The sequence below is a fragment of the Chelmon rostratus genome, chromosome 6 (assembly GCF_017976325.1).
Source record: "Chelmon rostratus isolate fCheRos1 chromosome 6, fCheRos1.pri, whole genome shotgun sequence".
Taxonomy (NCBI): domain Eukaryota; kingdom Metazoa; phylum Chordata; class Actinopteri; order Chaetodontiformes; family Chaetodontidae; genus Chelmon; species Chelmon rostratus.
The window spans coordinates 7,723,697-7,738,933 of NC_055663.1; the positions used below are offsets into that span (position 1 = coordinate 7,723,697).

The window sequence follows — 15,237 nt, forward strand, 5'->3', positions numbered from 1 at the left end:
GGATTAGAGAAAAAATACTGGCCTGATTTTCATGGATGGAAGAGTGGAATAAATGTCATACAATGTCATACATCTGAAAAGCGGTAGATGGTAGTGAAGTCCAATAGGGACATAGCCAACTGTAGAAACATGATAAGTGTTTATCATAATCCACACTCAGTGCAGCCAGTAATCCTCTGGGGCAGAGTCACATGTGGTTGTTCAAACTTCATACAGACAGCAGTCGTTGTGGAGCGCTCAGAGACAGTGGTTTCATATGAGAACTGGTACAACCGCAACATCGCCATGACTGTAGCAACATTTTTTTTTTTATCAAACTAAAGCATGGCTGCGGAAACATAAATACACATCATGCAGCTAATTATACTCTTATGTCCGAATCAGAATTGCCAACAGTTTTGGAAATATACCCGGACATAGTGGTTGCACTTGCAGAGTTGGGCTATTGGCCTTGGTTCGCGCTCTCTGAGTGCCCTTCAAGTTCAATACAGTATGAACTTCAGTGCTTACCTCTGAGTGTAATTACTGACTGACAAGTGGCACTATTATCTGAATAGTTAAAATATTGGTTAGTTATTGGATGGCAAATTATATTGTGCATGTTTTTTGAAAGTCTTCCATTGGCTGAGGAGATGCAGGAGAAGAGAAAGCAGAAGAAACGCAGGAAGCTGCGTCGACTGTGAGGGGGTTGGTGTAGCACATCCACCGCTCTGTGGAACGGCTCCAACCCTCCAGCTGGGCACTGACGCTGGCTCCTCTCCCACTTACAACTCGCTGATTAAAACCGAGCTGCAGGTTCCTCTGCAGCTTCATTTTCACTTTCATATCCAAAGGTGCTATTGTGGGAGACACAGAATACACTAATTTACAACAGTTGGCCGATTGTCAGACTCACTTTAGTCTTCTTTCTCAAATGTTTTAGTTTGATCCGGTGACTTGGTTTCGGTCTTACTGCAAACAAACAGAGTGAAGATCTGGTTGATGAACAACAGAGCAAATTTAAAACAACTAAGCTAAATAAGCTAAATCTAAATGTTGTGTAAGGCTAATTGGCAGATAACAGTAATCCTGAGAGACATGGCTGAAAACCCTGTAAGTGGCCTGTAAAGTCAAGATTTTTACTGTCTAACCCACTCCTCCCTTTGTCCTCACACAGCTGTGCGTCCACATGTCCTTCAGCTACATCACACTGTAATGAGATTCAGAGGCAGTATATTTTAATTGAATTTGATTGGATAGGGTTAACATTTAAACCTGAAAGCAAAGAGAGAGTGAGAGGGAGTGGGCGATGCTCACAGTGTGGAAGGAAATCCATTCTGTCTTGAAAGGTTTAACCATGGCTGAAGGGCCTTTAAGACGCAGCTAGTCTAATAGCCACGAGATGGTGGCTTCAAAAAAAAAAAAACCCTCTTGAACCACCATAATGCCCCCAGAGAGCTATGGATCATGTTATATATACAGTACCTCCTCAAAAAGCAAGTAGATAAATGCTGAAAGCTTTAGTTTTCCTTTAGATTAAGGGTGTCCATGTGTTTTACCTTGAAGGAGAGAGTACTGATTATTTTCCTTAATCAATTCAAGTCAAGAAAAAAATAAATGTCTGTAGGTTCAGCAGAGGATCTGCTCGTCACCTGTCGGGTCCACCTGAGCAGGAGTCACACAGAATCCTGGCCAGTTTGGATATTTATCGAGAATCAATAACTTTCTTAACTCCTTGCTTTGCTTTGCTTGAATCGTCTTCTTGGGTAAATGTTCCTGTCTGCTTCTTCCCCTCCTCTAACTGACTGTAATTCAGAGTGACGGAGCTGAAAGTTATTCATCAGTGCTCTTTTTCTCACTTCTCCGTCTGCCTGTCTGTCTGTTATAGAACGATCACGAGGAGCAACCTGAAAACGATCCAGGTTCATGCTTTCTCCAAGAACCCCCACCTGCGCTACATGTGAGTACACACACTCACACACACACACACACACACACACACACAAAGGCAAAGGCAAACAATGTGGCTGCATACATGAATACAAAAACACATGCTGTCACTAATGCCTGTTCTTGAGCACGGACAAAGGCTGGCATGTGTCCCTGAAAGGAGTACAAACAGGCAGACACACACATGCACACACACACACACACACACACACACACACACACACACACACACACACACACACACACACACAGTGGTCTAAGTCAAGGCAGTAATTTAATCAACTTAATGACATACCTCTGTGGGCTGAGGTATGACAGCAACAATGCTGTTTGCACTGGCGCCTTAATTCCTCACTAATGCTGGAAATAAATGGTAATAAGCCTTGAGAGCAACAGGACTACTTTAAGTCTTTCTCCAAAAACATGCCTCAGAAAACGGGCGCTTATCTTATAATCAGGCTTGCCAAGACGTGGCCAAAGTTGCCTGTGAATTTCCACAGTGAGAGGTTTTAGTTACCTTGAGTCTAGACCGCAAGCATGTTTTTTACTGTCACGTCTCAGGCAACAGACATACCCTCATTTTAATCTATGCGGCTGTCTGCACAGGCTCCGTGCAGGTTTGAATCGCAGCCGTCTCATGGTCAGAACCTCGAGCCGGAGCGCCAAGTTAAGCTCCCCGTCTATTTTTTCATCAATACAAGCGTGAACACGAGGTTGATGCTCAAAAGAAGGGCGCTGAATAAATAGATTTATCTACATTTTGCAACCAGTGCTGTGCTCTTCTTGTGTTTACAGCTGCCTCTGTCCATGATGAATTAAACCATGGATTTAATAGCAGGCTTCCGAAAATGGAGTAAAAAACAAGGTTATGGTAACATTCGAGGTTTTCTAACTATGACAGAACTCATGCTCACCTAAACAGAGGCCATTCTCTATGTAATGTAGGTTCAAGTGTGGAAAAAGCCAACTTCACTATTAATTATGACTGATGTAAGTGTCGCCATATGCATCGGAAAAAGAGATCAAGGATGCTCACAGACAGCAAAGACATGCTGCCCAAGTTTGGCAAGATGGAGCCGGCACAGACAGATGTTTCAGCGTGGCATGAACACTAGTCTCACATAGCCAGACCTATTGCAGATAAAGAAAGGGTCTGCCATAAATGGCATACTTATACCCACGCTGTACATCCAGTGAGTGAGACTATGTGAACGTGGTCGTCACCTAAATGCAACGCCGTGACGTTTGCAGTCTGGACAGGAGGAAAGTGCAGAAAAGCTTCAGTTGCGCTGCGTTTAGTAGAGGAACATCACTGTGAAGCAGAGGATCCATGAAATAGAACAGAAATCTGCTGTCAGGACTTTCAGTTATTTAAGGCCATTTCCTCAATCTGCGGTATGATTCACACGTAGGCCACACGTTTGATTTATTTAAATCCTTACTTCAAAGTCAGTTGTCGGCTCTTAATGATATGCAAGTGCAGCCAATATGCATTTCTGGATGTTTCCAAAACTACGAGAATTGTGTCAAAATATGATTGTGCCCGGCTGAAGCCTCATCAGCTCAGCTGTGCATGCATTATGTAGCTCTACGTTGAAAATATTTCACATACCTCCCTGGTGGAGGTAACAATGGCTTCCATACAAACAGGGCTGACAACGTCAGCTGACTTTTGTGTGTTTCTGTGTTTTCTGTATTTGAGACATTTGTGAGTATTCTCTGCTACTGCTGAATTTAGTACCTGCCTGTCTTTTTTTCTTTGCTACTCCTGCTGTCTTTCTTCTTCCACTGTATATCAGTCACCTTGTCCATACTGTCTTTCCCCCCTCCTCCTTTTATGCATCTTCATCCTCCCTTTTTACCATTCTCCCCACCTCTTTTAAGTCAAAGTCACCTGTAAATGACAAAAAGTGATAAAGCTGTGCATGTCCGTTTGTATATGCGTGCAGTCTCGTATTGCTAACGGCATCTCATCAATCTTATGTATCCCGGTGTTAAATCTGAAGTGTCAGGTAGTAACTGTGGAGGCTTTTACCTCTAACAGCCATCTTTGGAGTCCTGGGAACTTAGTCCGAATTATCGGAGATTGTTGCGAGCAGAAAGAGGCACATCGTGGTGCTGTGGGAAGACATCAATCCGCCATCAGTCTTATGAGATACACTTATCATGCAGGGAACAGTGTTGTCAGCAGATGTGCTTGGTGCTACATTATTTTAAATGGCCCCTCAAACAGTGGTGTGAAACTTGTTTCCATACATCAGTGCTGCACGGGGTGTGGAAAAAGCATGTTGTGTGGTGCAAGCCTGATTATTAGGCTGGTTGATATTATTCTTTGGCTATCAGGATGCCCCACCCCTTGGATTTCGCTCTGAATGTGCAGTGACTGACTATCTTGATGTCTGGAACTGATCGGCTGAACCTGGGCTTCATGCTTTCCTGACTCTTTTGCTAAAGGAGACTTAAGCATGAGTCTTTAAACCCAGATTGCCATCTAAACGATGGTTCCGCTAAGGGAGAGGCTAACCTGTAGCCCCTGCATACAGCAGCAGCACTTAAAAATGTTCAACTTTCAAGCGCAGTTTGATTGCAGCTCCCCTGCGGGGTGGCTGCAGTTCCCACACAATATCCCCCAGCCTCATAAAATACAACATGCTGTTCTCTTTTCTGCCATGAGGAGTATCAAACTGACACATTAATGCTACTTAGTCTATAGTGCGTCTGGCTGTATTTCATGTCATACAGGGCTGCGCTGTTACAGAACTGATCATTACGTTGTTAACACAGTACCTGACTGTGTATGAAATATAACGCATGCACATTTGTAAAGTTAAGAGGACAGCTTCTCTGTGATTGCTCATTTTAAATGTTGATATGTGACACAGCTGCTCTCATTTCACTGCATGAATGTTGACTTTGTTAGAAAATGCTCTTTTAATTACGAGCCAGCAGTTTGATGCTAGTCAAAATAGTGTTCATAAGCCATAAAATCTATTTCTGCTTCTTATTTGCTCTGTTGTCTGATAACAGAGAGGACCCGTGATGGGAATTCAGCTGCATTAAAGCACAGTATAGGTGTAGAGCACAGTAAGAGAGGTTTAACAGGCTGAGTAACCAGCTGTGTCTGCCTGCTCTGGGGCTGTGTGGCGGTGACGTTAAAAAGACAACTGTCTGTCTTCTCTAATTTTATCTGCAATCACTCATTTTAAATATCAATGCAGCGATCACACAGCTGTCATGGCATTAACCTGTATTTCTGCTCTAGTGTGAGCTATTGCAGTGAGTTGGGGTCCGTTTTGCTTTGTCTTGTGTTTCAGCTTCAGTCGACGGTTGAGTGTGTGTGCCTCTGATGGTGGGGCTGGGTGTGCCCAATACCTGTGAGGATCAGCTGATGGGCCCTTAGGGTACATTACAGTTTGAAGGGTTGGAAGTTATCAGGGTCCATTAATCAACATGGGACTTTTTCTGCTGAGTGCATTATGTGGCATCATGAGCACATCATGAGAAGAGCAAAAGTATAACTTCTGGCTGAAGCATTTCCTCAAAGCATCACCCAGACCTTCCCAACAGGAAGCAGTTGATATTTCCAGGACAAAAGGCTTCAGGTGCGAATGTGCATCTCTTTGTCTCTGATTGTGCCCGCACACGTGGTTTCAGCACGAATAAGTTGAACAACATCATATATTTAGGACATTTAAAACTGACCAGAACTGACTATGCACCAATCTGGGAAATGCAACGGTCAGACACAGTGTCGCACACAATCCTGGCGACAGGCTATCAGTGGAGATAAACAAGCTTTACTGTCTGCATGCAGCCTGGACATTTGAACTGCTTGCGGTTTTTATCTCTTGATAAACAGGTGATTGTATCACAGCAACTATCAAACTGTGAGCCTCGGCTGGAGGCTCGTCTCTCCCTCTCCTCCCACTCACATTGCACAGTGTGTTTCCCTTTGATGATGCAAAAGCATAAAGCCATGTTAAAACACAATCACAGGGCTTCTTCTGTGCTTTAGTTTGTTAAAAACAGATACAGTGGGGTACTCGATGGTGCCGATGATGTACTGTACGAGCTCAATGCATGCCGTCATAAGCGTCAGTGCTGTAGTGGGTTTACCTGTAATTTAGTGTTGCTAATGTACATGCTTGGAGATTCACGGTCTCCTCACCTCACCTTTACTGCAGGTGAAGGAAGCATTTGTCAGGGTTGCCCTTGTGTAAAAGTAAGTAAGGCTTGTTCAAGGTGAGGTGGCCCATAAGACGGGACTTAATCTCCTGTTTCTGTGGTGTTCACAAGCCTTAACGGAGCGCTGCAGCCAGCAAAGGCCAACATCCAAGCAGTGACTTCAAATCACACAGCCACGCACATGGACATGTTGGATGTGAAATACATCCACACTGATGCACTGTCATGTCTTAAGGACTTATGGTGCAATGAGCCACAGCTTTTTTTAATCTTTTGTTTATAAGAAAAACTTGTATTGCAGATCACGCCATGCTTTCTGCCTTTCTGCCAGCGTAGCAGAAGCCAATCTGCTGCTCAGAGCCCCCGACCACCGCTATTTAGCACATTAACATGACACGTATGACATAACAGTGCAAAAAGTGAAGTAAAGTTTGGTTTTACTGTGTCACTTTCATGGTTTCACTTTGTGTTTGGAGTAGTAACCCTATCCGAGAATAGCACGCTGAAGACCTTATCTGGGGCACAAGAGGAAATTTGCATGATCGGGCAGCTGGCAGGTCACAGAAGTAATTATCAATAGCTGACAGCAGATTAAAAACGGACCCTGAACAAGAATACAGACTAGCACAAATGTAGGCTATTTACACTTCATCCAAATGAGTAAAGTAAGAATACATATAAAAATGATCAATTATTCACTACCATTCCAGAAATGTGCATCTCTGCAGCCTTAATGAGCAAAAGACAGCTGCATGTCAGCATCATCGAGTAACCTACATTATAGAATACTGTGAGCAGAGAAAGCTCCCTGTGATCATGGTTTATCATAGTTATATGCTTTTGCATCACTAATTCAGGCTTGGACGTGACCCAATGGATAATATAACACATGTAGAGAAAAACACACTCTATAATAAAACGCTTGTGTCAACTCGAGGAACTACCATTGGAAAATTTAGACCCATTAATACTGAAAAAATGCTGTGTGGTGGAAATAGTACCACCAAGATCACTAATGATTTGTCACTTTTCATTAGTGCTGCTGTCACACGTGCAGCCTGTAGACAAACACATGCAGCAGACAATATTAATCATTTAACACCCTGTAACATCTAATAACCTCCCCTAGAATACATGTGCTATTTATTATGCATCGCTCTGAGCTTTGCATGTCTGTGTCTCTCATAAAGAGATGATTATAATATGGCTTTGTATCACCTCAGGCTGGGAATATAACATCCAAGCCAATCTCCACATTCAGCCAGTGTTTTATCTGTTTACTGTTCATGCCAGTAACATCATTTACTTTAAGCTTAAAAAAGCTTAAAAAAACAAAAAAAACAGCTTAAATTGTTAAAAAACAGTCTCCATTCCATAATTGAAGCCAACAGGAATAAATATTCATATATATAATGTTTGCACCTCACAACTCAGGCTACAGTATGTTTATCATCATGAAGTAACCAGAGATTCGTCCACCTGACAGAAGAGTATGTCTTTATTTTCCAGCTTATTTCCATGGTGAGTTGTGATATGACGTGCTGAGGCCAGCCCTGCTCCTATCTTACCACCCGCTCGCTCACGAACATATCTGTAATTTCACAGCATTTAGTGGCATTTTCTTCCCAGGCTTTCTCCTCTGAATGGGCTCCCTCTCAGCTCTACCTTTTCTCTTCCTCTGCTTCTCTCTGTCTCCTGTGCCGCCCATTTGTCCTCCACACTGCTCGGCCACACGCACTTCACGCGCCGACTGAATGTTGTGTTCATGTGAATGCGTGTGCGACCATTCTTGGTGGTGACAGACAGATCATATCATCAGGTTAAAAGCAGCCAGGGGGACTGAGGGACTACTCTATTCATTGTTGGCTGCTGTGGATTCACCTGTGGCTGCGGATGGACAGTCAGGGACTGATTGCAACCAGTTCATTAGTGCCTTCGGGATGACCAAACTGACTGTGAAGCAAATCGTTTTCATTCTACTATTAAAAGTAATCAGACCCTCAAATTCATGGCCCCATGGCTACATAATGGGTGAGGCAATACATAGCCGTAGCTATTAATCATGGTTTACACTGGAAGTCATATTAAATCGGATACATGTTGCATTTTCTAACCTAATACTCATGGGCAATGCAACTTTAATGCATCAAATTCATTTAATATTGACATATAATTAATTATGAAATATATTTCCACTTCTTCATACTGGACTGTTTTATTTTTGTTTATGAACTGTCTGAGCAACCCCCAACCCCCAACCCCCAACACACACACACACAAGCACACACACACAGAGTAAACTTATATAGCAAGATTCCTTCTTAAATCCCAGAATTAATGTTAGTGCGGAGACAGATTTTGCAGCCAGTACTCTGATTATCTATTCAACAGCCTTCCTCTGTTTAGGCTCACAATTAACCAGAAAAGAGGACAAAACTTGATTAAATTAAACACAAATGTCCAACAATACATGAAAAGCGCCACCGTGGCGGTTATAACAAGCGATCTTAAGCTACAGAAATGAAATAACCGCCACTTTAACAGCAGAATAAAACATCACCACAGCAGACAACACAGAAATATGTAAACAATTTCAATTCCACAGCGGCTGCAGCAACAAACACTATTAAGTCAAAGAGAACTGCGCAGTTTTTACACTCTGTGTAGCGCACAAATACAGTGCTCCGTTGCTCTGCAAAGCAGTGGTTGTTATCTCTGCAACCGCTACATCCTCACCTGTCTGAGCATCACTCTCTGAGACTTGTGCACTGCAAAGTCCTCAAACGTCTGCTCTTGGTTCAACTTCTTTGCTTGATCATTCTCAGTTCATATTATGATATACTGTTGGTCTTTTATATGTTGAGAGACCACCATGAAAAGATGTGCTTATTTACTGTATATTTTAACCATGACACTAAGATCTCAGTTGATATGAATGAATTGTGACCCAAAAGTGAAGCCTAGTATTTACGGATGACAAGAAGAAGAAGAATGGCAATGTATGCTACTTGTGTAGTATCACCCCATTACAGACAATATAAAATAAGACAAGATCAACTTTCCCCAGCTTGGGAAATTTGGTGTTACAGGCAGCATCAATAGCAAATAGCAAAGGCAATAGAAAATAAAAAAATACAATATATAAAGGAAGAAAATACTAAATAAGAGGCAGACTATATATATGTGCATTTTATACAAAAGACTACAGAAACTATATTGCCAAGTTTTCCTGCTCACTTTAAGCACATCCAGTCTCTCACAGTGGAGTTTCTGTCAAGTTGCGACGTGGTTTCTGTGATGTCCTCTGATCCATCAAAGAGCAGACCACAAAATTCAGCAGACTGCAACTTTGCTCGAAGCTCTCCACTGATGGTTAGTTGCAGTGCTCTGCATGATATACACCTGTGACATTCACGAAATCCTCACCGCAGGAAGACACGGGACGTGCCTGTTTATCCCGATAAAATGCCAGGAGAAAAATATCAGGCAGATCTTGCTGTTGTTCTTCATTCAACTAGTTTCGTCATTTAGCAAGAGGGCGACTGGACTGGACTGTTTGCTAGCAACAGCTTGTGCTACATTCATGGGCTCGTTTCACGTTCATCAAATAATGGATGATTTAAGTTCTTTCAGCCTGTATAAAATGCAGCTGTTTCACCCGCTAGATGTGGATGCTAACGACATATCTGACACCACATTTCAGCCACTTTTCAGAGAAAGGTCTTTTCTTCTGCTCGGGTTCGCTTTGATGTTTCTTTGTGTCGGTGGAACGCCAGAGTAGCCGCTTAATGTCTGTTGTCTTTTCTCTCACAGTAGGTTACTTCACTGGGTCGAATGTGTTGACAAGAAACGCGTGTCGATGAGAAATGTGTGCAGATGACCAATGACAGCTGCTGCCGTCTTCTTATGTTGAGTTTTATTGCATCTATAAGTGTTGCATCTGCCAAAGCAATCCCACAACATTCACAACATCGTCCATTCTGTAACCCAGACTCCATTCAGCTGCTGTCTGTGAGGCAAAGGTTGGATGCTGCATTGTTTTGTCACACATGCATAACTGCATGTATTGTTGCATATAAACGGCCTCTGTTCAATGCAAGAATTGGATCAAAAACGATTTAGTACTGATTAATAAAGCTGTGCTAAATCATAACACGTGAGTAAAGTCCTTTGTAAGTATTGCATCATCATCAGGATGAATGTAAAATGCTACATTTAGTGAGCACACAAATGATGTGACAAAATCAATAGCATTCATTTGTTCTTCTACATCATGCCATCTTGTATCGTCTGGCATGGCAACTGTCTCCACGGAGGAAACAGTGGCCAATCAGGGCTTCGGCAGGCTCTACATGGGGGCGGCCATCTTAGTGCTGCTGAGACTTCCTGAACAGCAGGAAGTTGGCAGATGGTGTTTGTTCCTCTCTGCGTGTGTGGGTATGTGGATTTGTGTGGATTTGCGTGTGTGCGTTTGTGTTTCTGTGTGCTGCTAGGAAACTTGGACGCGCTCAGTCCTCGACGCTGCTTATTCAGTTGAATTGAAATGATGTTAATGATGTTAATCATTGGAAAAACAAACACAGTTAGGACGCCTTCACCTTCTCCATGCTCTGATTGAATTAATCACAACTTCATTAAAATGGATTAGGTTCATGCATTTGTAGTCATTTTTAATGCTCATTGAGCTTTTTGTCATGAAATCATCAAGACTCTAGTAATAGCATGGTTTTATGAAATTATTCCTGATAAAACTGAATGGAGCAAATGCAGCACCAGCTGCTCAATAATGAGACGTTAGCTGTGGATTAGCCTCTACTGACAAATGTTACATAAGGACATTTTTATCTAACTTGAAAAAGAGCATTAATTCATGTTAGGACAATCGATAAAATATTAGAAACAGGGACTCAATACAGTTCAACAGCACCACAAACTACAACCGCAAAGTGAGCCTTGATTTATTACGCGGCTGCTGTATTAGACTCCAACATGGAAACAAAAAAATGTGTCTGCGTGAACTTTAAAAAGTTTGGCGGTGTGGACAACCCATGACAAGTGTCCACGTGATTGACAAGTGAAACAACCATAGACAGCACTGTGTCACACCCACACAGACATAAACAGAATGAGTGACGGTTTTAATTACTGTGGCAACACCTGTCATTTCACAGCCCAGTCAGTGCTTCTGAAAATAGTCCGCTCTAATCACGCGTGTGCGTGTGTGTGTGTGTGATATTGTCCTCACTGAAGAGTTTCATCTGTGACAGTCATTATAGATAATCAGTGTAGACAGTCCTATAATTTATGCAACAAGAGTAACAAGAGTAAATGGAGAGAGCAGTGAGATAAGAGAGCGGCCATTATGAAAAGTCATGGTGCTAGTGATGATAATGACGGTAGCAGCGGTGGTGAGGATGGTCAGGATCGATGGAAGTGATGATGATGTTGGTACTAATAACTCTGTCCATATTTTATTATTGTTGTCTGCTTAAACCTTGTATGTCCGAAACAATTATTTTTCAGGAAATGAAAATTAAATGAAAAATCTTTTTAAAATAATTGAACACAGCATCACTCCATAACATTGTGCCTTTTTATATAGTCAGACATATGCATTTGACATTATCTTGTTAATTTGTTTTTTTTGTCCATCATTGATTTGTGCGGCATCATATTAAGTTGTCATCAACTTACAGGTTACACATGTTCTTCCTGTCATTGAATAAATTTGACCAAAATGTCTTTTTATCAAAAATTGAGTACCATAAACAGGATATTGAAGACAGTATTGGCTATGACTAGGTGGTGAGTGCTGGACTAAACTGACCAAAACAACTGGCTGCTACTTATACGTACTCTACAGCTGAGTGAAGCAACTACCAACAATTTTGGCTCACTACTGTTTCCCACTGAGTGCACAAAACTGAATCACCTCCACACTGTTTACCTTCAGCTCTGCTGTTCATTCAGGATGGAGGAGTTTTGAGGATCAGTTTGAGAATCCAGTGGAGTTAAGTTGCAAAATCTTTTTAATAATTTTCATTGGTTAAATATTTCTAAAATGTGCAGTCAGACGTAAAGGGTGACTAATAGCATTCAGTCATGGAAACAATCAGAGACAAAATATGGAGATACAAGGTTTTGGCACCTGAGAGCGACACAAGATATAAACAACATTTACTGCATCTCAATAGTACCAAACTCCCTGTAGGTTCCTTGAGAACCGAGGCTGCAGTCGACTTGAAATCATGTCATATATGGTGAGCTCACATGCACTCTAACTTTTTAAAGTCACAATTAAAGCCATGGCAGTTTCAGCTGGTTAAATCAACTGTTAAATGCTTCGCCATGGGAATTTGTGCTGACGTTTATGGTCCCCAGAGGATGAATCCTAAAGAATTTGTGAATCCCCGGACTTTTTCAGGAGTGCCACCATGAAGTTGATATTATCAGCTCAGTAAATTCAAGTATTTCAAGCGTTCCTCACTTTGGTCCAGAGTGAAATATCTCAACAACTATTAGATGGATTGTTGTACATTTTGCACATAAATTCATGCCCCCCACTGGGACGAACTGGATTAACTTTGATGATCCTATCGCCCTCGAGTGCCACCATAAGGTCAAACGTTGCTCTACTTTGCTTTATGACCTGCAAAATGTTCACATTCCCATGAGCCTCTGCCTTACTTTGTGTCTAGGGTTGGTTAGCAAACATCTGCATGTTAGCTTCCTAAAATCAGCACGTAGCATCGGCTACATGATCGCAATGACAATTGTCAATAATGACAAACACTTCCAAAAAGGCCCAGAGAGTGACAACATGAAGTCTGCAGGAATCAGTAATAAATAGCGCACATGTAGTCAGTGCAGTTTGAAGTAAGTGGTCAGAGCTTCTCAGGCAGCATTGAAGAGTAATCAGAGAAAAAAAGGGGGGGAAAAGCAGAAATAGAAATGGAAATAGAAATGAAATGTGTCTTTCTTGCTCTCTCCTCTCTTCCCTGCTGTCCTGAGAGGAATACTGATGAGGGCCATAATCTCAGCAGCTATGAATAATAAACATTGTTACATCATCAGCTGAAAGGAGAGGAGGGACACAGATGGAGCTGGAATCAAAGGAGAATGTGTGATCACAGCAGAGAGACACAGAGAGACAAACACAGACACAGGTTCACTGACGGCTGGTCACTACAGGAAGACTCGTTTTCATTACCAACACTCCTGCTACTATCACTGCTACAGTGGCTCCTTTTTGTTTTTGGCATGGGGAGTTCAAACAAACTTTGTTCTCATCCAGACCTCCTCCCACCACATGCACAACCTCGCCTCTTAAAAATTATGCAATATGAACAATTGAGCTATTGCAGCTATTTTTTTTTGTTCAAGCTTTGTATTTTTTTTTTTTAATCATAGACTCTTAAAACTGAATTTATTTACATGTGGGTGTCCTCCCATTTTATACACTATCTGCAGCTTTTAGAGAAAACCATGTAATATTTCCTAAGTTCTCTTGCTTTCTTTTAAAACTTCTACTGCTAATTTCCACTTGGACTCTATATATATATATATATATATATATATATATATATAGATAGATAGATAGATAGATAGATAGATAGATAGATAGATAGATAGATAGATATACATATTTTTCATATTTTTCTCAAATTTAAATCCTTTCTTCTGGACTTGTCTCTGGTCTTCCTAGTATTCTTTATATGCCTTTTCAAATTTCTGACAGTCATTCAAATGAAGCGATCAGAGAGGTTTATTGGACTAAATCACTCTTTGAGTAAAATGATTGTAATGTACTCTGTACTAATGTACAAGTGATGAAGGGTGACAAGCACATATTGCTTCATTTCAGACATGTTGAAAAGAGAATGAGTTGAGTGTCATCTGCAGAGATGTGTAGGAAAAGCCATGTGGCAGAACAACAGAGCCTCGTGACTTGTGTTCAGAGAAAAGAGGAGGGTCTCTAGAAGAGGAACCTGAGGGACCCCAGCAGCGAGGCTACAGGCACAGATTCTCTCACGCTCTAAGTGCGCTCCTTGGGGCAGGATGTGAACAGAGAGCGTGGTGCTATAGCGGCGAGCTCCTCTGACAGCAAGGATTTGTCTGTTGTGTCATATTGTATAAGAAATTCACACACCATTCCCACTGAGCAGTGTATGTACAAGAACATAAAACAGGGCATGCACAGAAGTAATGAAAAGATAAGATTAAAGGAGAAATAAGATGAAAAGAGAAGATGAAAGAAACAATGAAAAAGCTCTGCTCTAAGTCTCAAGAGGTATACGGAGGATTTGGTGGGATTTACACCAGGAACATATACATTCTACTCCAGATTCCTTACTAACCCTCCTCTACACTCATAGCTTCTCATGTGCCCTCTCCTCTGATATTTTCTTCACTTTCCTCCTCCTCTTATCTGTCTTCTCCTTATTCTACATTTCTTCTTCTTTTTCTTCTTCTTCTTCTACTTCCCGACTTTAATACCATCACGTTTGAGCTTGTGCTAAGTTGAAGCTGCTGAGACGTCAAACCTTACAGAAGATTGTAGGAAAGATATAAAACCAAATCAGTCAGAAGCCCACAAACATTTACTGTAGTGTACACGAATATCAATAAATAGCATCAAGATTGTGCTGTACAATCTTCCTCCTAATCATCCTGTTGTGAGGGGAACCATTACTGCACCGTACTGCAGTTCAACATTCATTTCAGTTTGCTGTCAGAAAAATATTAAATTCCTCCTGAACGTATTTCAGTCAGGGGGGAAACTTGAATGAAGTAAAGATACTTGTTTATTTTAAGGACAATATGTGATAAGTAAGTCTTGATGGAAAGCTTTAGATTCCACAAGGATATTTTGTCATGGAGGGACATCTACCCTGAGCAGCAGTCAGATAAATCCCCCCATGGAGTCCAGACAGTGGTGGTGGTGCTGGCTGATGGCTGCCTGGACTGATGGGCTGAAGAGGCTGATGAAGTGATGAAGCTGATGAGTCTGTGGTGATGGGGAGGTGGAATGGTTCACACAACACTATGAATGTACCAAAGGCAGAGAGAGAGAAAATTATATTTAAAAAGACAGCAGTAAGGTGATGGGCTTGCCTAGTTTTG

General features: G+C 41.6%; 1 protein-coding gene across 1 annotated transcript in view; it reads left to right on the forward strand.

Annotated features, from left to right (window-relative positions):
* LOC121607944 (NT-3 growth factor receptor-like) overlaps positions 1-15,237 on the forward strand; it is a 211,173-nt gene that overhangs the window by 40,177 nt on the left and 155,759 nt on the right. The window contains exon 4 of the mRNA XM_041939009.1: positions 1,868-1,939. Coding sequence (XP_041794943.1) covers positions 1,868-1,939 — 72 coding nt within the window. The remainder of the gene's footprint in view (positions 1-1,867; positions 1,940-15,237) is intronic.